The sequence below is a fragment of the Saccopteryx leptura genome, chromosome 1, assembly GCF_036850995.1.
Source record: "Saccopteryx leptura isolate mSacLep1 chromosome 1, mSacLep1_pri_phased_curated, whole genome shotgun sequence".
NCBI lineage: Eukaryota > Metazoa > Chordata > Mammalia > Chiroptera > Emballonuridae > Saccopteryx > Saccopteryx leptura.
In genome coordinates, this window is record NC_089503.1 from 373331228 (window position 1) to 373354765 (window position 23538).

At 43.9% G+C, this 23538-nt stretch overlaps 1 protein-coding gene across 2 annotated transcripts in view; it reads left to right on the forward strand.

Annotated features, from left to right (window-relative positions):
- ADGRF1 (adhesion G protein-coupled receptor F1) overlaps positions 1 to 23538 on the forward strand; it is a 49832-nt gene that overhangs the window by 10492 nt on the left and 15802 nt on the right. For both annotated transcript variants that reach the window (XM_066359252.1, XM_066359251.1), the window contains exons 2-11: positions 3193 to 3321; positions 5331 to 5385; positions 8477 to 8626; positions 9342 to 9515; positions 11001 to 11101; positions 11947 to 12005; positions 14248 to 14408; positions 15548 to 15711; positions 17372 to 17560; positions 21141 to 22514. In XM_066359252.1, the coding sequence (XP_066215349.1) occupies positions 3253 to 3321; positions 5331 to 5385; positions 8477 to 8626; positions 9342 to 9515; positions 11001 to 11101; positions 11947 to 12005; positions 14248 to 14408; positions 15548 to 15711; positions 17372 to 17560; positions 21141 to 22514 (2496 nt within the window). In that variant the 5' untranslated portion in view covers positions 3193 to 3252. The remainder of the gene's footprint in view (positions 1 to 3192; positions 3322 to 5330; positions 5386 to 8476; positions 8627 to 9341; positions 9516 to 11000; positions 11102 to 11946; positions 12006 to 14247; positions 14409 to 15547; positions 15712 to 17371; positions 17561 to 21140; positions 22515 to 23538) is intronic.

The window sequence follows — 23538 nt, forward strand, 5'->3', positions numbered from 1 at the left end:
ATTTAGGAGGAGTTGCGGCAGGCAGCGGTGGGGACGTGAGAGGACTGTTCCCCTTGGGGGTGAAGGTAAATATGAAAGTGGCGTGTGTCCCATTGCTTATTTTCCAGGCTCCCCGAGGAAGCTCTAGAAAATGTCTCTGCTGCCCTGTCGGCCATGACTCTGGAAGTCAACACCTTGTCTCTGATGTTTTTCTCTTTTCCTGTAGATCAGAGAGCGAGGTGTGGGGAAGCGCTTTGGGGGATGGCAGGGTGTGTATGATGTTGAAAGAACACCCAGGGAGCAAGGTGAGGGCTGGAGGGGAGGGCCCAGCTCTGCCTTTCCTACTGCCAATCAAAGGCACCTTTTCTAATGGTAGGTTATCCGGTATGGCAATCCTGGTTTTTGATATATTCTGATAGAGATGTGAAAGAAACAGTGAGAGACTATAAGGAAGTGGTTATTCACATCCAATAAAAATTAAAAAATATCATGCTGCAAAACTCACATAACATAAAATGTATCATCTGAACCATTTTTTTAAGTGTACAAGTTCAGTGGCATGAAGTACAGTCACATTGTTGTGCAACAGATTTCTAGAACTCATTCATCTGGCAAAACTGAAACTCATACCCACTGAATCACAACTTCCCATTACCCCTTCTCCAAGGCCCTGCAACCAGCATTCTACTTTCTGTTTCTATGAGTTTGACTCTTTAGCTGCTTTGTACGAGTGGAACATATATAGTATTTGCCTTCTTGTGATTGGCTTATTTCACCTCACAGAGTGTCCTTAAGGCTCATCCATGTTATAGCATGTGACAGGAATCCCTAATTTTTAAAGGCTAAGTAATAGTCCATGCCAAATAAAAACTTCTGGCAGTGCTGGAAGAGTTCTGTGTCGACGCTGCCTAACATGGTAGCCACAAGTCACATGTGGCTACAAAGCACCAGAGATGTGGCTAGAGAGACTGAGAGACTGAGGTTTTAATATCACTTTATTATAATTAAAATAAAAATATAAATTGCCGCATGTGCCTAGCAGCTATATCAGACACAACGGTTCTAATTTACCATGATTTTTTTTTTCATTCATATGAAATAACATGGATCTAAGTGATTAATTTTGTGACCATGACTATGTGCTGAATTTTGTCTAAATTATTCTGAGATAACCATAAAAATTGAAGACAGTTTGTTGCAAACTACATTAACTATAGAGATAAAAATTCGCTGGATTGGTTCATGATTATTTTTATACTTACCTACTTAGAGTCGTTCCATATATTAATGTTTCTGAAAGTCCTTGGTTATCCTGATGGTTCTCCGCCCACCCTCCATCCCCCGAGATGAAAAGGAGAGCTCAGTGAAAGATAAAGGGCTGGATGTTAAATACATCTACTTGCAAAGTTTAGCAAGTCATGATTTTAAAATAGTGTAACTCAGGGGTCTCAAACTCGCGGCCCGCGGGCCACATGCGGCCCGCCCACCAATTTTGTGTGGCCCGCAGACTAATCAAACTTCGTGGATTAGTCTGCGGGCCAGTCTGCGGCTGCACAAAATTGGTGGGTGGGCCGCGAGTTTGAGACCCCTGGATGTCTATTTGCCGTGGTGTACACCTGAAAATAATACAGAAAAATGTTGACTATAAACTGTAATTGAAAAATAATATAAAAATTATTACAAGTAACATTTGTAGAAATCTCAGATTTATAAATATGCAAAACATAAATAGTAATTTAATAGGTTTTAAAATTATGAATTGTTATTATCTTATTTTGGCTTATTTCTATTTTATATATATATATTTATAGTAAATATTATTACATTGCAATAAAATGCATAATGATTTTTTTGAAAAATAGTACAATTTGAGCCAGAAAAAAAAATAGCCCAGGTTTAGTCAAATTTGCTCACCTAGAAGAGAGCTCTCAAGGAATTTTCTAGTAAGGGATTTTTATACACGTAAGTATAAAAATAAGGGATTTAATTTTTTGTAAAGACAGACTTTTATTATTTTTCTTTTTCTTTAAATTTTTTTTATTGATTGATTTTAGCGAGATAGGCAGGAACATCAATTCGTTCCTGTACGTGCCCTGACTGGGGATTGAACCAGCAACCTCTGGCCTTCAGGATGACACTCTAAACCAACTGAGCCATCCAGCCAGGGCACTACTTTTTAATGGGAGTGGAAATCACAGTATCTCAGGCTAGGTACATGAAATGGAAAAAATAATTAAACACTTAGGGCAGTGGTTCTCAAAGTGTGGGCCAGGGCATACTGGTGTGCCCTAGAAGATTTCCAGTGCGCCCTATAGTATTCCAGAGAAATATGTGCCTGTTGGGGACCAAAAAACCAACAGGGTTTTGGGAGTTTAGATTTTTGGGGGAACAAAGGTGCAGGAAATTGGTGTAAACTGACAGTCTGCCCAATCCCCCTCCTCACTTACCTGATTAGGTTGCAAAAGGCTATTAAGCTGTGGTGCTGGATTACACTACCCCAACCACATTCCCCGGAAAGACTGGAGGCAAGTTTCTTCTATCCTTTGTTTGGTGTAAAGTTAAGATGATATGTATGGTGGGGGTTTTCTGCACTCAACACAATTAAGAGTAAAAAGAGAGAAATTCATCAATGTATAGATAAGGAAATGAGAGTTTGCCTTTCAAATATATGCCCAAATATTGAAGAAATCGTTAGGACACATCAGGCTCATGTTTCTCATAAATACAAGAATGAAAAAATACATTTGTGCCAGGACCTGCCAAATTTACTAAATCTTACTACGAATGTATCTATATCATATCTATATCTATATATATAAAGATAACTCTTTTCTATTTTTTATTTTTTAATCCCTCTTTTTTTACGAATTCTAAAATGCATAACTCAAAAAAAGTAACATAAAAATGTATATTAATGTTAGAATAAATTTAATTTTGTTGTATTTATTTCGTTTAATTACCATAAAAGCATGCTTAGACTTTATATTTCTTTTTTCAATATTTGACTTAATTATTATAACATATTTCTTATAAATTTGTATATAGTGCACCTACAATTATTTGTAGAATTTTAAATGCACCTCAACTTCAAAAAGTTTGAGAACCACTGACTTAGAGCCTATGATTGTCTCAGTTAGGTGCTACCATTGTGTGCATTTAGGTTGAATTACTGGTTCTTGTGTCTCGGTTTTACATATTACACCGCGTGTCTAGTCCCAGGCTGTGAACCCAGCTGTTTGTGTTCAGTCCGGGAGAAGGACAGGACCGCTGAAGATGAGAGTCTGGGTGCTGTGGCTTCTCTCCTTCTTCACAATCACTGAGGGCGGCGCCGGCCTCCTGGAGGTGAGTTGGCTAACAGTCTGCTTTTCCTTCCTGTTCCCTCCTCTCTCTTTTTGGCGCTTTAGACTTCATCACTCCCTAGCACCTGAACCTACATAATGCAGTAGACTTGGAATCAGATGTTCTGGGTACTTGTTTCAACATTAATAATATTAGCTGGGTGGCCTTGGAGCTTAGATGACCTAACTATAAAATAAGGATCTTGGATATCTTTTCAAGCTCAATGTGTTCACTCCTCTGGCATCCTTGATGGAGAGCAAGCCTATGTATGGATTGGCGTTAGCAATCCATGGACTAGCTCAGGGGTCGGGAAACTTTTTGGCTGAGGGAGCCATGAACGCCACATATTTTAAAATGTAATTCCATGAGAGCCATACAACAACCCGTGTACGTTACGCATTATTCAATAAAAATTTGGTGTTGTCCCGGAGGACAGCTGTGATTAGCTCCAGATACCCACAACCATGAACATGAGCGGTAGGAAATGAATGGATTGTAATACATGAGAATGTTTTATATATATACATACATATTTTTCTGAAGCTGGAAACGGGGAGAGACAGTCAGACAGACTCCCACATGCGCCCGACCGGGGTCCACCCGGCATGCCCACCAGGGGCGATGCTCTGCCCACCAGGGGGCGATGCTCTGCCCCTCCGGGGCGTCACTCTGCCACGACCAGAGCCACTCTAGCGCCTGGGGCAGAGGCCAAGGAGCCATCCCCAGCGCCCAGGCCATCTTTGCTCCAATGGAGCCTTGGCTGTGGGAGGGGAAGAGAGAGACAGAGAGGAAGGAGGGGGGGATGGAGAAGCAAATGGGCACTTCTCCTATGTGCCCTGGCTGGGAATCGAACCCGGGTCCCCTGCACGCCAGGCCGATGCTCTACCGCTGAGCCAACCGGCCAGGGCCTGTTTTATATTTTTAATGTTATTATTATTTTTATTAAAGATTTGTCTGCGAGCCAGATGCAGCCATCAAAAGAGCCACATCTGGCTCGCGAGCCATAGGTTCCCGACCCCTGGACTAGCTCCTCCTTGTTTATATGTACTTCCTGATGCTTTTACCTAGGGTCACAGTTTTAATGTTCTCTATACACTGATGACTCCCAAGTTTATATTTCCATCTCAGACCTCTCCGTGGCACTCCACACTTATATATATACTACCTACTTGCTATCTCTAGTTGGGTGCTTAATAGGCCCCTCAATTTAATATGTCTCATATTAAACTCTTAATTTTTTTTCCTCACCAAATCTACTCCTTCTTTTCTATATCAGCAAGTGGGATCACCAACTGTCCAGCTGCTTAGGCACAAAATTTACTTTTATGCTTGATTCTTCTCATAATTCATATCTAAACCATTAACTTCTTTGTTTGTTTGTTTGTTTTAGATTTATTTTTAAAATATATCCAGAATTTAACCACTTCTGTCCACCTCCATGGCTACTGCTTTGGCCCATGCTTCCATGATCTCTCATGGATATTGTCTCAGTAACTCCTGAAATGCTCACATTGCTTGTGTGCTTGTCTATTCCTGATATGGCTGCAGGACTGAGCCTTCCAAAACGTAAAGTAGAGCAGTCTTTCCTCTGTTCATAATTCTCTGAGTGGGCGCCCATCTCAGTCAAGTGAAAGCTAAGCCCTTGCTGTGCCTGTAGAGATCTATATAACGTGTGACCTCACTTCCTGCTCTCTCCTCTCACCCACTCGACTTAGCCACTCTGGCCTCCTTGCTCTGTCTACACAAGCTGGGCATGTTCTCACCCAGGGCCTTTGCATATGCTGTTCCCCCCTGGGTGGAAAATCCTCTCTCCAGGGATCCTCACTTCCCTGTCTCCTTCAGGTCTGTGCTTAAAACTTCCCTTAGTGAGACCTTCCCTTGTCACCTCCCCACCATACCAGACTGGGACTTTAGATGCGCGATTTCAATTTCTCTGGTACATCCAACAAGGCCTTATGAAGTACAACGTTATAAAGCCTGGATATAATTATTCTCTCTTCCCTTTTTAACAGAGAAATGCTGGCATCAGAACAAAAAGAGAATCCGTGAATAGGAACAAGCATCCAGGTGAGACACTAGCGCCAAGAGAACGGGGTTCGAACCCCAACAGCGCTCCTGACTGGTTGCACGGTCTCTGGCATGTCATTAAACACGTCAGATCTTTAAAATGAGAATAATGGAAATCCTTACTAGCGAAACATCTGTGAGGATTAAACAATATAATAAAGGCGTGGTATCCTGCACCACACCTGGCAAGTAGCTGCTCCTGTCCTTCTTATCTTGATCCCAACAATGGAACTAATGGGTACAGCCTCCGACTGTGGTCTGCAGTGTAATTTGTGGGCCTGATGTTCCAAGCACTGCACGTGTTTCCCCATGGAAACAGCGATGCCCACAGACGATTAAGTTCACAAGGCTTTCTTTTTGGCGAATTTGCCAAACAAAGATGTGCTAATTGTGCCATAGAACTTAGTACCATGTGAGGCTACAATTCTTCAGGAAAATGAAATAAAAATTTTACTTGGGAATGCCATGAACACATTTTCCCTGGCAGTAATAATGCAGCTAATATTTATCAATCTGTTACTATGGGATAGGCATCATTTTAAATGCATTAGATAAATTAATTATTCACACAATGGTTATCCTTATTTCTCTCATACTAGTGAAATTGAGGCATAGAGGTAAGAATCAAGAGGCATGATTTGGACCCAGCCAGTTAAACTGGCTCCAGAACCAGTATAATTAACCTCTGACAATATGACCAGGATCAGTTTTTCCCACATTCTCCACTTCTGACCTGCTCGGGCAGTGGGAGTGGAATCTTGTTAGCTCCCACCACCTGGGGTGACTCCCAAAGCTTGGGCAGAGCTTCCAGTCTGCAGGGAGATGGGGACAATAAGTGATGGGGTTGAGGCTCGACGGTGTGAGGTGTTGGGAGTTGCAGCAGACAGGGGTCTCCTGCCGATGTCCCGGAACATGCCTTAGCCTCAGCTAGCTTCCCGTCACCCTCTTGATTGCCTTATGACAGGGCTTGGGAACCTATGGCTCGCGAGCCAGATGTGGCTCTTTTGATGGCTGCATCTGGCTCACAGACAAATCTTTAATAAAAATAATAATAACGTTAAAAATATAAAACATTCTCCTGTATTACAATCCATTCATTTCCTAGCGCTCATGTTCATGGTTGCAGGTGGCTGGAACCAATCACAGCTGTCCTCTGGGACAACGCCAAATATTTATTGGATAATGCGTAAGGTACACAGGTCGTTGTATGGCTGTCACGGAATTACATTTTAAAATATGTGGCGTTCATGGCTCTCTCAGCCAAAAAGGTTCCCGACCCGTGCCTTATGAGAAGCTTTGGCATTGATTCAGCTGCTTTTCTCCACTATAAATCTCCCTTCTGCCTAAGCTCATAAGGTTCCTAAGAAATGGGACAGTCTCATAAGAGCTCCTCATGTTATCTGTTCCTGCAAAAGCTTGGTGGTGTCTGGAAGAATCTATTAGGTTTCTAAGAAATTTTACGGCAGTAAAATGTGCCCAGGATAAAAGGATGTCCAGCATTTGCCTCTTCTTTTCTAAGGTCCTTCACATTCTTCAGCTGAGGTCCATAGATGAGCTCCGGAGGATCTCGAAATCCCATGGAATTTCATGTTTAATGTCATGTGAATGTGCCTAAGTGAATTCTGGGTGGGATAAGACTCATAGGACTCTTCCTTTCTCCAGCCAAAAATACTTAATGGCTTCTCCTTATGGAAAGAGAAGGTGCTGGTCGGAAATGATAAGGCGGACCCAGAGGGCATTATGATGAGTGAAATAAGTCAGACAGAGAACAGAGTAGTACCATATGATTTCACTTATATGTGGGATCTAAAAAAACAAAATAAACAAAATAGAAACAGACTCATAGATACAGAGAATAAACTTATGGTTGCCTGTGGGGAGGGGGGGTTGAAGGGCTGGGTGAAAAAGGTGAAGAGATTAAGAAGTACAGATTAGTAGTTACAAATAGTCATGGGATGTAAAGTACAGCTTAGGGAATACAGTCAATAAGGCAGTAACTGTATGTGGTGTCAGATGGGTGCAAGGCTTATTGGAGGATCACTACGTAAGCTATACAGATGTCTAACTACTGTGCGTACACCCGAAAGTAATGGATATTACATACCAATTGTAATTGAAAAAAAAACCCACCTAAAAAAACAATAAGGTACAGATGAGGGTATGTGAGGGTTTAAGTAAGGTTTGTTTAGTTTTTGCATTTGATTTAAATACTCAGACTCAGCTAACAGATGCAACTTTTTTTTTTTTTTTTTTTTTTATTTTTTTATTTTTCTGAAGCTGGAAACGGGGAGAGACAGTGAGACAGACTCCCGCATGCGCCCGACCGGGATCCACCCGGCACGCCCACCAGGGGCGACACTCTGCCCCTCAGGGGTGTCGCTCTGCCGCAACCAGAGCCACTCTAGCGCCTGGGGCAGAGGCCAAGGAGCCATCCCCAGCGCCCGGGCCATCTTTGCTCCAATGGAGCCTTGGCTGCGGGAGGGGAAGAGAGAGACAGAGAGGAAGGAGGGGGACGGAGTGGAGAAGCAAATGGGCACTTCTCCTATGTGCCCTGGCCGGGAATCGAACCCGGGTCCCCCGCACGCCAGGCCGACGCTCTACCGCTGAGCCAACCGGCCAGGGCGCAACATTTTTTTATAGGAGAAGAAAGGGCTCTTTAGAGAGGAAAGTTGACATTGGGGGAGGTTTCTATAGAAAATACGTCAAGGAGGGAGGTGAAGAGTAGCTAGGATTTTCTCAGCTGTTCTCCCTTCTGTCTTGATACCTGAAACTTGACTCTGGCTGTGTCCTAAGGAAGTGTGCCAGGTCAAGAGGGCAACACAGGGGGCGTCAGAGAGCGTGGGAGCAGCTGGCCTGACGGAAGTGAGAGGGCAGGCATGTGCCAGGCACACAAGCATCTATCTGCAGGTGTTTGTCCTGGATGCTCGTTTTTAGTCAATGTCTGGGTGAGCAGGAGTCAATGATGAGCAGTATGGCATCATCCATGACCTCCAGGCCGAGTCTGATGACTGCCCCACGATCACTTTCTCTGCAGTGTTTCGTTTCCCTCCCAGACTGAGAACGGAGCTTCTGATTGTCTTCCCCTCTCTAGCTCTGGTGCAGGAATATGAGCTGCTGCTTCAGGTGGCCTACAGAAATTCCAAAGAGAAAAGAGACTTGAAGAATTTTCTGGAGCTCCTGAAGCCTCCCTCATTATGGTTACATGGGCCGACGAAGATTATCAGAGCGAAGGCGACCACTTGTAAGTCAGCTCTCTGGGGACGGAGAAAGGAGCTGGGGAAGGTGGGCGTGTCCGTCGGGATGGCTTCCATTATGCTACAGGAACAATCACTTCTGCCCTTCTGTAGCGTACAAGAATAAATGTTTTATTTCCTCTTCACACAACACATCTCTTGCAGGTTGCAGAAGGGCTGAGTTTGGGGTAGTCGCTTGGGGGCCCAGAATGATGAATCAGACACTATGTCAAATACAACCATTCTGAGCCAAAACTATATCAAAACAAAACAAGGAATGCTGGAGGGGTTGACACTGGCAGTTGAATTTTCTAACTCTGAAGGGGCACACAGTAATTCTGTTCACGACTTGCGGTTCAGAACTGGTTTCATGGCCCCAGTCAACCTCAGGAAGCCAGGTTATGTGGTCATGGAAGGGAGTGAACGTATCTGGCAAACAGCACTAATGACCGTGACGCTGGGGCTCAGAGGACTTAAATGATTCATAGAAAGTAAGGGCTCCCAACGTGAGGCACCCAGCAGCAGCAGCAGCAGCAGCAGCAGCAGCAGCAGCAGAAGCAGCAGCAGAAGCAGAAGCAGCAGCACGGCTCCATCCTGCTAGCCTGTGATGAGAAATACGTGATTCAGATCCTAAGGCAGCGCCAAGGATCAGAGCTCAGCCGTAGTCGATTTATTAACCGGGCTCCATGAAACGAAGCTGTGTTGTTGTTGTTTTTTGTGCAGACTGTGGCAACCAGGATGGAGTCCTCCGGTGCATCTGTGAAGATGGCTACACCTGGTTTCCTCCTTCCTGCCTTGATCCCCAGACATGCTACCTTCACACAGCTGGATCGCTCCAGAGTTGTGACTGTCCTCTCGGCCACCTCGCCCAGAGTGTCAATTTCTGCGAGAGAACAAGTAAGCACACGAGGACACCAGGAGGAGCGTTCTGGGCCAGCCAGGGCTTTCTCCTTGCCCCGGGGGTTTCTCTGTCGCCAGGAGCAGAGCTAGTATTTGCAGGGAGGCTGAAGGGCAGAGCTGACACTCCCCGCTAAGCTTGGCTGCACACAGTGAGAGTGGCATCAGTGCAGAAAATTCAGAAATGCAGGTCGATGTGTGTGCACCACTTCAACCTTGCTCCGGCTCAGCCCTGCAAATCTCTGCTTCCTTTGAGGTTTAGCAGGATCCAGCGAAATCCCAAGTCGGGGAACAGCTTGAATAAATACAAAATTTCTTCCTACCTTCTTTTCCTTTTGCCAACATCAATTTTCAGAAAAGAGAACTCTAGCAGTACAAAAGCAAGGAGGAATGCGTAGTGGTTATACTGAAAACAATGCTCTAAATTGCCAAAAATTTGTATGTGTATTGCATGCAATACCAAAACCAAACCAAATGTAGAGGTGTTGCTTTGAAAACCAGTGGAAGCGGAGGGAATGCCTGTCGACTTGGGTTTATGCTCAGTGGTGGATGAGGTGAGGCGGGATCTGAAGTCACCCAGAATCCTGGGTATCCCTGGCTCCTCTCCCCAGGACCACAGCAATTCCGCCTAAGGCAGCACGTACTGATAAGCACCATCTTGGGCCAACTCTGGAATGTCACAGTGAAACATTTCTCTTGCTACCGAGGAATTAGCAGGCTATGTGGGCAGGCCAGGATGCTAACACAAGAGAGAAGACAGGGTTGATGAAAGCCTACCTTTTGAAAGGTGGTCCATGTCTGATCCATCTTCCGGAGGTACAAAGATGGAGCAGACAGCAGTTACACTCACAAGGAGCTTCCCAAGATTGAGCAGGGGCGCATGTACAGGAGGCATATTCACAAAGAACTGTGTAGGTACAGGAGACTGTAAGGGAGTATGGAGAAAGTGCTCCAGGAATTTAGAGGAGGAAAAGACTCATTGTATCTGAGGATCAGGGAAGGTCTTGGAGAGGAGGTGCTTTGTGCCATGAATGAAGGATAAGCAAGACATGTCCATAAGGAGATGGGAAACGACCTATTCCCGTAGAGAAAAGCACCAGTGATAGGTAAGAAGGGGTATGTTGGAGTTAGCAAGTAGTGATTTATTTTTAAAATTTTAATAGAGCAGTGTTTAAACTCAGTGCCTAGATGGGGATATATTTTGGTGTTTAAAGACTGCTTTTTTAAACCATATCTGACTGGCCACACATTTTCCTGCTTATAAGGTTGTCTTGATTATCAGCACTTACCTATAATGTTCCAAATCCACAATAAGAAATTCTCGTTGTATGCTTCTATATTATTTGAAGTGAACATTTGTTATAAAAATAAACCAAAAGACAGATGTCGAATAGATGAGTTCCAAGTTGTACTTCTGTAATTTTATGCTGTAACAAAATCAAGTGAGTAGTTTTTATATCTGTAATTTTTTTTTACTTCCCATAGAAGTTTGGGGCACTTTCGAAATAAATAAGAGATTTACGAAAGACCTTTTGAATTCATCTTCTGCTCTATACTCCAAGTATACTTCTAGAATTGAAACTCAGGTAAGCACCTTCTAGTTACAGCCTAAGAAATTGTTGGCTAAACATAAGTTCAGATGCTTCCAATTCAACATGTTAATTTAATACATATTCTTAATTATTCATTTTCAATGGGTTATTTCATAGTAGTTAATCCCTCTGCCCACAACTGACGTACTTTGAACATTTTCTTTTTTTTTTTTTTTTTTTTTTTTAGGGGAGTTTAGCAGTTGAATCCTTTTCGTTTCTTTAGTGTTCAGTTTTGTTCATTTACTTGGATAATATTATGACTATTTTATTTTTTATTTTTTTCTTTGTCAAAAGAAATTTTTCACAATCTAAGCTCAACTGTCAGCACCTGGAATTTGTTCTAGAAAGAGGCCTCCCTGGTTAGAGGTGAAAGAGAGGTACGAAACAAAATTCTGGTCTTCATAATGAAGTCACATACAACTAGACCAGTGTGTTTCCACCCAGGCTGACGGTTCAGGTGGGGGTCTAACAGAAGACGCACACAAACACTTTGCAGATAGATTCAGTTTTAAGCATCTGTAAAAATGGCTTATTTGGGGGAAAAGATGAGATACATTTTGGGTGAATTTATTATGTTATCTTGTATCCAATTCATCCTGGAGTCGAAGCGGTTGATTCTCCATTCTTTATTAGCAACCTCAAAAATCAATTATGTGTGTGTGGACATTCTCAGTTGTCATTTTAACTGTATTTTTATAATGGGCGACAACCTCCTGCTGTGTCTTTTTCCTCTGCTCAGTGTTTCTGTTGGTTTGTTTATTGTCTGCTTCCATGTTTTGCTCAAATGTTTTTCTTGTGTGGGGACCAAGATCAACACATTGCCTTTTTTTTTTTATAAGCTTAAAGAAGCATACAAAAGAATTCAAGGTTTTGAGTCAGTTCGTGTCACTCAGTTTCGGTAAGTAACACAGGCTCAGATCAAGGGCACCCCTAGATTTGCACATCGGCTGCACCCAATGTCTAGCGCTGCTGCCGAGTGCCTTTGACAGAAAATAGGTCAGACCTGGTCTTTGTGGTGGGACTCTTACCAAAACTGGACAAAAGTCTGTGATGTTTTAAAAAGTTTGAAGAGGAGGCTGACCAGATGGTGGTACAGTGGATAGAGCATTGACCTGGGATGCTGAGGACCCAGGTTTGAAACTCCCCCCCCTCCCCCAGGTCACTGGCTTGAGCGCAGGCTCACCAGCTTGAGCATGGGATCATAGTCTGACTCCATGGTCCCTGACTTGAGCCCAAAGATTGCTGGCTTGAGCAAGGGGTCACTGGCTCAAGAAAGCTGGAAAACCCCCTCCCCTATCAAGGTACATATGAGAAGTAATCAATGAACAACCAAAGTACCACAACTACGAGTTGATATTTCTCATCTCTCTCTCTCTTGCTAAAAAAAAAAAAAGTCTAAAGAAGAAAGCTTATATTCTCATGAGTTTAAGAACTTAAATATTAAATGACTTTCTTGGTCAGAGAATAGAATTGGAAATACCCAGTAGAGGGCAGAACTGGAAGGAAGCAGGAGCTCCCAGGGTATGTGTGTGTGTATGTGTGTGTGTGTGTGTGTGTGTGTGTGTGTGTGTGTGTGTGTGTGTGTAGGGGGTGGTGAAGGAGTCAGGGGTGAGGATGAGGGCTGTAGAGGGATGGATTTTCTTTTTCCATAACCACAGCAGGGTACGATGTGTAATTGGGAGCCAGAAGCGAGGCCTTGGGTAAAATAGTATATTTTTATGTAGATATCATCATATATTTTTATGTAGATATCATCATGTATACACCATAGTTCAAGACCTCATTATCATTGTCTACAGCAAATAAAGAGATATTTAGTAAATCATCTTTTTGTTTATACTTTAGTTCTAAAGTTATTTGGTTAGTTAGCCATGTGTGCATTGATTACCTACTGTTTACAGTCTGCTTGGTGGAGGAAGTGGCTTAGAGGTCAGAGAACTTGACTTTTTATATGATTTTTTTCTCACAGTTAACAACAGCTATAAGAAATTTTCAACAGCATTTACTATAAATGTATCTCCTTGGACATTTTCCTTTAGCTACTCATGACCTTATAATGTCTTTCTAATCAAGGCCCACATGTATAATTTTCTCAAAATACAAATGCTAGGGAAAACAGCACTTCTTTTCTTAAATCAAGTTCTATACGATTAATCAGACTGTTTGACTTGACTGTGATTGAACTCATAGACAAAATTGAAACTCAATCACAATAATTTTTATGTTCAATATTTTTTTTTTCTTTTCTGTAGTCCTGGTTTTAAAAATCTTTATTGCAACCTTCAGGCATAGAGAAGCAATTCCAATTCCTTTTTCTTTCTTTTTTTTTTTTTTTTGTATTTTTCTGAGGTGAGAAGCGGTGAGGCAGAGAGACAGACTCCTACACGTGCCCAACCGGGATCCATCTGGCATGCCCACCAGAGGGTGATGCTCTCTGCCTATCTGGGGCGTTGCTCCATTGAAACAGGAGTCATTCTAGCACCTGAGGCAGAGGCCATGGAGCCATCCTCAGTGCCCGGGCCAACTTTGCTCCAATGGAGCCTTTCCTGCAGGAGGGGAAGAGAGAGATAGAGAGAAGGGAGAAAGGGAAGGGTGCCCTGGCCAGGAATCGAACTTGGAACATCCACATGCCAGGTTGATGTTCTACCACTGAGCCAACTGGCCAGGGCCAGCAATCCCAATTCTTGACCTGACACCTAGTCTTTCAATTCATCAGACTCAGATATTTCCCTACCTCAAGCCCTTTGCACATGCTGGCATGCTATCCCAATAGTTTTTGCATCACTGGCCTTTTCTTCTCGTTGCTCAGGCCTCAGCTGCAAAGACCCTCTGCAAAGAGAAGCCTTCCCTGATCAGTCTTATTTGAAGTGGGGCCTCATATCTACCTGCTATTCTTATCACTGTAACTGTCTTCCATCACACTTAACAAAAAACAAAAACAGTTACATAAGTACGTATATAAATGCTTATATAGAGAGGTTACTTGTTTCTTATTTGTCTTGCCTTCTTCACCAGAATGTTAGCTCTGTGAAAGCAGGGATCAAATTAGTTTGATTTATTCTCGTGGACCCAATGCTGTCCACACACACAGTGGGCCCTCAGTGACCGAATGACTGAATCTCACTTTTCTTCCCACACAATCATCAAAGAGACGGCAGCATCATTGCTGGCTATGAAGTTATTGGATCCTGCAGCACATCCGAGCTGCTGTCAGCCATTGGACAGGTGGCTGAGGAGGCTGAGGAAGGCCTTCAGAAGCTGTTCCCACTAGAAGACGACTCGTTCAGGGTCTTTGGAGAAGGTAACACTACATTTCCATCCCCTGCTTAGGTGCGAGGAGTCCTTTCGTAAGTAGCTCATTCGTATCTTTAGGAGGTAGGTTGGAGGTGTTTCCGACAGAATTATTCTAAGACCGACTTTCAGTAGAAACAGGCAGGTGTTTATGATGAAACTTGGTTCCAGCTGACTAGCTCAGATCCTTGCTAATCAGTGATCTGATCTCCACCATAAATGTTGTGGAAGACTGATTTCACTGCAGGCTATGATGGAAATGATTTAGCAGTTGTTTGGTGGCATACATGTTGAAATATCTTTGGGGCTGACAATATTCTTAAGTAATAATCCAAAGAACCCAGGGGGGAAATGCATATATCCAGGTCTTTAACAGGCACATAGACACACACACACACACACACACACACACACACACACATACACACTTTTCTTCAGGTATTTTTTTTCCCTTTTACTTCTTTCCATTCATTGCTAAACCTCTCCTAACACAGTCTGTGCCACTTGCAACAACACTTACTCAGCAGAAATCTACTAAGTGTTTAAAGCGTTGAGGCACTTAGGACACAGCACTGGGAAAAACAGACAAAAGACACAGCTCAGTGGCTCTTCCATTCATGGTCCCCTTCCACCAGTCCCATTCGTGGGCAGACCATATGAGGAAGGGTCACCTGGGAGAGTGACTAGTGGCTGGCCACAATGCCAAAAGCTTTTAAAGGGGTACAAAGTAGAACATTTCTTCCCCAAATGGCAACTTCTCATCTTTTAACCATATTGTTACCACTTTCTTCCATCATGCTTTGAAGATTTTCTGGTTTTCTGGTACTCCCTTAAAGAGTAAAAAGATTTCCTGGGAATGGTCTTATTTTCCACCTAATGCATATTAGTTGATTGCCCCCCAACAATAGGATTGTCGGCACAGCCCAGACACCTGGGGGGAGCAGGACCAGCTGCGGGGCGGGCAGAGCGTGAGGAAGGAGGAAGGGGTGCTGGTGAGGATGAAACCGGGCGTCAACGACAAGCTTCTGCTCCTGCACCTTGCTGCGTATTGTCTCTGCACATGTGATCTCTAAAGCACAGCTCTATGGTTGATAGCGAGGGCCAGGATGCTCAGAGACACTTCCTCTCTCTGTTTCCATTCTTTTCCAGTTCAGTGTAACAGCATTTTCTTTGGATTTGGGTTTAAGGATGATGAGTATACTCTTCCCTGTAGTAGCGGCTACACCGGGCACATCATGGCCAAGTGCCGGCCCTCCGGGTGGGAGGTCATCAGGGAGACGTGTGTGCTCTCTCAGCTGGAAGAACTGAAGAAGGTAAGCATTCCCAGCCTGCAGACTTGCAGACTTGGTTTTGAGCTACACAGGGGGGCACCTCCCACTGAGCATGGGGAGGCAGAACACGAAGGTGACATCACACCCTGGTACACCCAAGGAGTGTGGGCATGAGTAGCAGAGTCTGGACAGCAGCTGGGAAGATCAGAGAGTGTCTGAGTTGCTGGTTTTGGTGTGTGTGTGGGGGGGGTTGCCGCAACTGAGTGAGTCAATGCTGAAGAAGTCTACAGTAGATGGTAGAACAACAACTAAGCTGGGCTCGGGGGGTCCAGAAATCCCAGGAATCAGAGACCCAAGTAAAGGTGTGAGTCAGAAGTTATTGACTTAGTACAAATGAGCATGTACACATGTCAGAAACCAGGGTAGGGATTGGGGTCCACCAAAAGTCAGCCACATAGGACAGAAGTGCAATGGATCTTAAGGATCACCTTGCTTTATCACACTCCTTTTATAGATTAGGAAACGAAAGACTAAGGGGCCAGCAGTTGGTCCTTCTGGTAGCAATAGTGTTGAACTAGAAATATGGTCATTTGATTCCCGGTCCTGTGCTGTGACCTTCACCCAATGCCCTGTTTGGAAGTTTCAAATGCTGAATACAAGACAGATAAAAGCAAATAGTGAGAAATTAGGAATCAAGAGATAGGAAAGAAGGAGTCCAAGACTACTTCGCAGACACTGTTCTGCAAATAGATCTCCATACTGGGCAGAACGTCTGTCCCAGCCAGAGACTCTGCTATTGCAGTAGGGGACTTCCCAGTGGTGTTCATTAAAAGACTGGGGAAGGTTCACTTCCCCCTCTTTGGTCCTCAGTTTCTTTATCTGTACACTGGGGAGGAAGATTGGACCAGATAGCTTCTGGGGTCTACCCTTAACTTTTGACTTTTTTGCTTCAGTTATGGACATGGACCATGGCCATGTGCAGGTGGGAGGGTGAGGGCGGGCAGATCCCAGGTGCCTGGGGCAGAGAACAGCACTGTCAGCCAAGAAGAACAAAAAGGAAAACATATAAGATCTGGGCTCCTTGATTGACTGGTTTTGACTGAAATGGAATCCCCCTTCTTGGCTGCCTTCCAAGCTGGCCCAGAGCAGGGGAAGCAGATCGGAGCTTCAAGGAAGAAGTAACATTCCAAATCCAGTGACAAAGTGTCGTCAAATCTCCACATATGTCCCTCTACTTTCCCATCCTACAAGGATTTCTCAGCATAGTATAGTGACTGTAACAGGAACTTGTACCACTTCCTAGTTGGATACTGTTTGGAAAATCACTGGATCTCCCCAAACGTCAGTTTCCATATCATTAGGATAATAATTTATATGAAAATGCCTTTTAATAAATCTCTTCAAGTTTCGATTTCCTTAATGGTACCTCCCTCAAAGGGTGGTGCAAGAAACCTCCCTCAAAGGGAGGTATAAGAATGAAATCAACGAATCCCTGCTAAAACACTCAGCATAGAGAAACAGCTCAGAAATATAGAAAGCACTGACTGGCAGCCATTGGCTTTAGCACCGTTATATAATATTCTGCATTATAATGCACCATATCAATCTGATTTATATAATACACTGAGAAATCTGATTTAAATTTGCTGAAACACAAGCGTAGGTTTTGTTTTTTTTCAGACCTTAACCATTTTTATTCCAGAATTTCAGCGTGATGGCAAGCAATGCCACCAAGGCTGCCGTGTCATCCCTGGTGCGGAATCTCTCAGTCATCATTCAGCAAAACCCGTCAACCACAGCCGGGAATCTGGCCTCGGTGGTGTCACTGCTGGGCAGCGTCTCATCTCTGTCACTGGGACGCCATTTCCGGGTGTCCAGCTCGACAATGGAGGTATGGTCGGCCTGTGCGCGAAGGGTCCACTTTATTTATTATTATTATTTAAAACTTTGTTCTAATTATTCAATTACAGTTGACACTCAATATTATGTTAGTTTCAGGTGTACGGCACAGCAGTTAGACATTAATTAACTTACTAAGTGATCTCCCTGATCAGTCTGGCACCCATCTGACACTATACATCAGGGGTCCCCAAACTACGGCCTGCGGGCCGCATGTGGCCCCCTGAGGCCATTTATCCGGCCCCCACCGCACTTCTGGAAGGGGCACCTGTTTCATTGGTGGTCAGTGAGAGGAGCATAGTTCCCATTGAAATACTGGTCAGTTTGTTGATTTAAATTTACTTGTTCTTTATTTTAAATATTGTATTTGTTCCCGTTTTGTTTTTTTACTTAAAAATAAGATATGTGCAGTGTGCATAGGGATTTGTTCATAGTTTTTTTAATACTCCGGCCCTCCAACTGTCTGAGGGACAGAGAACTGGCCCCCTGTGTAAAAAGTTTGGGGACCCCTGCTATACATAGTGATTACGACATTATTATTAACTATAGTCCCTATGCTGTTCCGTACATATTTGTCACTGTTTTATAAGTGCCCATCTGTACTTCTTGATCCCTTCACCTTGGGCACCCAGCCGCAGCCATCATTTTGTTCTTTGAATCTATGAGTTTATTTGTTTTGTTTGTTCATTCATTTATTATTTTAGATCATGGTATTAGTCTTTCTCTGTCCTACTTATTTCACTTAGCATAAAACCCTCTAGGTTCATCCATGTTGTTGCACATGGTAAGATCTCATTCTTTTCTATGGCCAAGGAGTATTCCATTGCATATATGCAACACATTTTCTTTAACCATTTATCAGCGGACACTTAGGCTGCTTCTATATCTTGACTGTTGTATATATATATATATATAATGCTACAGTGAACTTAAGGAGAAGCATATCTTTTGAATTAGTGGTTTGGATTTCTTCAGCTATAAACCCAGTGGTGGGATTGCTGGGTCACATGGTAATTCCATTGTTAACTTTTTGAGCAACCTCCATCCTGTTTTCCATAGTGGCTGCCATCCCACCACCAGTACATGAGGGTTTTGAAGGGCCCACTTTAAATCTCATAGGGGGAATAAAAAAAGCCCAAGTTAAAGGGCAATTATTAAAAAAGACGGAGGAAGCCACATAACAGTCTCTGTGGGATTTTTCTGCTTCCTCCACCATGTACAAGGAACTCGTGAGATCAGCGATGTGGTTCAAAGTGACAGGGAGCACCCCCTCGGCAGGCTGGCTGGGCAGCACCTGGCTGAGAGGAAGGGACAAGGCTCTGCCCTGGATGACACTGGGAGGCACAGATGCCAACTTCTTTTTTTTTTTTTTTTTTAATGGGGCGACATCAATAAATCAGGATACATATATTCAAAGATAACATGTCCAGGTTATCTTGTCGTTCAATTATGTTGCATACCCATCACCCAAAGTCAGATTGTCCTCTGTCACCTTCTATCTAGTTTTCTTTGTGCCCCTCCCCCTCCCCCTTTCCCTCTCCCTCTCCCCCCTCCCCCCATAACCACCACACTCTTATCAATGTCTCTTAGTCTCACTTTTATGTCCCATCTATGTATGGAATAATGCAGTTCCTGTTTTTTTCTGATTTACTTATTTCACTTCGTATAATGTTATCAAGATCCCACCATTTTGCTGTAAATGATCCGATGTCATCATTTCTTATGGCTGAGTAGTATTCCATAGTGTATATGTGATGCCAACTTCTTAATATCTGTTTCCAGTCTGAGTTGTTCTTTCTTATGGCCACAAACTCAGACTTTAGTGGTGTATATTTTAAGGACTTCCTTTTTTTTTTTTACTGTGAAATTCATGCTTTGGTTTGAATTTTTAAAAATTAACTTAAAATGACAGAAATAAGACTTGGTCACTAAAATAAATGCAACTAAGTGAAAAGAAAAAAAAATAAAGATCTGTAATCTGGTCACCGTAGAATAGACACTGCTTATATTATATTTTAGGTGTCCCGTCAGTGCCTAGAAGAATGACAAGTGATGTGTAGCAGTTATTCAATAAATATTTATTAAATAAATATCTTTCCAAACATTTCAGATGTATGCATTTTATGTTAAAGCACACAATAGTTTGAAAAATTGGATTATATAATGTATATTACATAATCACACAATTATACGAACTATATAAGGTGAGCATTACAGCAGAGATGACACTGAATGTGAATAAATTAAACTTCCTAAATCAAAGAAAAGATGCTAATTAAAATAAGAAAGTTCAACTACATGTTCTTTGCAAGAGACCAACTAAAACAAAGTGACATAAAAAAAGGCTAAAAGTTAATTAAAAAGCAAAAACAGAGCAGGCAAACACAAATCAAAAGAAGGCGGAGGTTCCCGGAGGCGTGGCGGAAACAAGCTGTTGGGTCCCGGCCAGAAGCCACAGAGCGCTCGGTGAGGATAACACTGGGCCAGAGTGACAGACACCCGCGCAGTCACCTGGGAACCAGAGCCCTGACAGAGACAGACGGTCATGAGGGGCAAAACACCCATGTTCAAGGACTGCTTTGGAAAAGAAATCTCTCAAACTGAAACTGACCCTTAAAACCAACAACAACTCAGTGATACTTCTTTGTTGCTTGCCTCCAGTTTTTAAGGATTTTTACTTTATATTCTCTCCTCTATTAAACAAAAATAATGAATACATGTGAATTACAACTTAAACATCCATGACATGCATTTAGAACTTCTGATGTTAGCAAAACACACACCACACGGGGAAGCAGGTCACAGTAATGTCACGCTCTTTAAGCTGAGGAGTCATGCAGTCCTGCTTGTCATCTCAGGACAAGGACGTGCACACTACTGCAGCCCAACTGAGGAATTCTGTTTTGACCACGCCTAAACCCTGGTGTGCACGTGATCTCGTGGGGTGACCACTCTGGAACTTATATGATTCTGTAGACTCAGGTTGCTTAACCCACAGCTTCCACTGTGCAGAGCACCTGAGCTGAAGTTCTCTGATCAGTTTTTTGTGTTTTTTTTTTTTTTTTTGTATTTTTCTGAAGTTGGAAACAGGAAGGCAGTCAGACAGACTCCCACATGTGCCCGACCGGGATCCACCCAGCATGCCCACCAGGGGGTGATGCTCTGCCCATCTGGGGCATTGCTCTGTTGCGACCAGAGCCATTCTAGTGCCTGAGGCAGAGGCCATGGAGCCATCCTCAGCACCCGGGCCAACTTTACTCCAATGGAGCCTTGGCTGTGGGAGGGGAAGAAAGAGACAGAGAGGAAGGAGGGGGGAGGGGGGAGGGGTGGAGAAGCAGATGGGTGCTTCTTCTGTGTGCCCTGGCTGGGAATTGAATCCGGGACTCCTGCACGCCAGGCCAACACTCTACCACTGAGCCAACTGGCCAGGGCCTTTGATGAGTTTTAATATGATCCTCAACTGAGCCAATTCTCAGGGCAATTTTCCGATACTTAGTACTAATGACTCTCCAGTGTTGGTCCTCTTATCTGCTTCTTCAAAATACAAACTGACTCTCATCCTTGCGTTTCAGGATGTCATCACTATAGCGGACCATGTCCTTAATTCAGCATCAGTCACCAACTGGACAGTACTACTGCGGCAAGAGAAGCGGGCCAGCTCACAGTTACTAGAGACATTGGAAAACATCAGTGTTCTGGTGCCTCCAACAGCTCTGCCTCTGAATTTTTCTCGGGAATTCATTAACTGGAAAGGGATTCCAGTGTCCGAAAGACAATATAAAATAGGTTACCACTATCAGACTGAAATGTTCCCCCCAAACGCCTCCACGCCCATCAGAGGCCGTGTGTTAATTGGGTCAGACCAATTCCAGGGGTCCCTTCCAGCAAGTATTATCAGCATGGCCTCGTTGACCCTGGGGAGCATTCTACCCATCAATAAAATTGGAAATGCTCAGGTCAATGGGCCTGTGATATCCACGGTTATCCAAAACTACTCCATAAATGAAGTTTTCATGGTTTTTTCCAAGATAGATTCAACCCTGAGCCAGCCTCACTGTGTGTTTTGGGATTTCCGTCATTTGCACTGGAACGACGCTGGCTGCCACCTAGTGAATGAAACCGCAGACACCGTGATATGCAGGTGTACTCACCTGACCTCGTTCTCCATGCTGATGTCACCCTTTGTCCCCCCTGCCATCATTCCGGTTGTGAAATGGATCACCTTTGTGGGACTGGGCGTCTCCATCGGAAGTCTCATCTTATACCTGGTCCTTGAGGCTCTGTTTTGGAAGCAGGTCAAGAAAAACCAGACCTCACACACTCGACACATTTGCATGGCGAACATCGCCCTGTGCCTCCTGATGGCCGATGTGTGGTTTATCGTTGCTGCCACTGTGGAGGGCACGGCGAACCCCTCTGGCGTGTGCATAGCTGCGGTGTTCTTCACACACTTCTTCTACCTCTCCTTGTTCTTCTGGATGCTCGCGCTCGCCATCCTGCTGGCCTATCGGATCGTCCTCGTGTTCCATCACGTGGCCATGCCTTTGATGGTGGCTGGCGGGTTCTGTCTGGGCTACGGGTGTCCTCTCGTTATAGCTGTCATCACCATTGCAGTCACAGAACCCAGCGATGGCTACACACGGAAAGATGTGTGTTGGCTTAACTGGTCTGATGGGAGCAAACCGCTCTTGGCCTTCGCTGTTCCCGCGCTGACCGTCGTGGCTGTGAATCTGGCTGTGGTGTTCTTAGTTCTCATGAAGCTCAGGAGGCCCGCTGTCGGAGAGGGGCTGGGTCAGGACCACAAGGCCACTACCCTCCGCATGGGGAAGAGCCTGCTCATTCTCACCCCTCTGCTGGGGCTCACCTGGGGCTTCGGCATAGGAACGATGGTGGACAGCCAGAATCTGGTGTGGCATGTTCTTTTTGCATTGCTCAATGCATTCCAGGTGAGCACAATAAGAGTAGCCTATCATACTGTCAGGTAACCGGGGTAATTATAGAGACCTGAGGTTGGTAAGACAACTCTAGAGGCTATCTTATCTCCCTTCCGCTAGCAGAACTATAACCCAAACTGCCTGGCAACAGGGAATAGAAAAAAAAGGGAAATAAAAAAAGGTCCATTTTCCTAACAGTTCCTCTCACACTGAAGCAGAACATTAGACTTCTTCAGCAATCCATTCCAGCGTTTTAAATCAGGTAGACTTCACACAGCTAATGTTAGTCTCTCGTGCTGCGGACTCAGTCCTCTTTATCTCGTGCAGACCTCTGTCAAAGCACACAGGGGAAAGGAAGTAAATCAGGAGGATTTATTGACTCTGAACGGTGCACAGAGAGTCCCCAGAGTGTGATAGAGCACAAGCTGGCAAACCGCAGCCAACAATGTTATTTTATTTGTAAATAAATAAAGTTTTATTGAGACAGAGTCACACCCGTCTGTTTACATGTGATCTTGGCTGCTTTCCTTATACTACCAGTAGAGGGAAGTATAATAGTTGCAACAGAGACTGCATCATCTTCACAACCTAAAATATTTACTGTCTGGCTCTTTATAGAAGACATTTGCCGACCCCTGCAGCAAATAATGGATTCTACACGCCACAATCAGAGAGTGTTTGGAGAGTAGGTGGACTAAGTAACCCTTAGATTCTGATGAATCTGGAAGAGACCCTTCAGTGCTGGTTCAGTGCCAGTTTTCTGGGTCATCTCTGCACAGTGACTCAGAACTGGTGGTTAAACCTTTGAGCACAGGACTTGACTAGGTCTGGGCTCAAATGTGTCCCATTATCAACTGCAGGACTTTTCACAAATTGTTTAATCTCTCTGCCCCTCAGTTCTCTCACCTGTTAGACAGGGCTCATGTTATTACTTATACCATAGAGTAGATTATAAGAATTAGATAAGATACGTTAGCATTTACCACCGTGCCTGGCACATAGTAAATGCTCAGCAGGTGTCGTCTCCTAGAAGCAC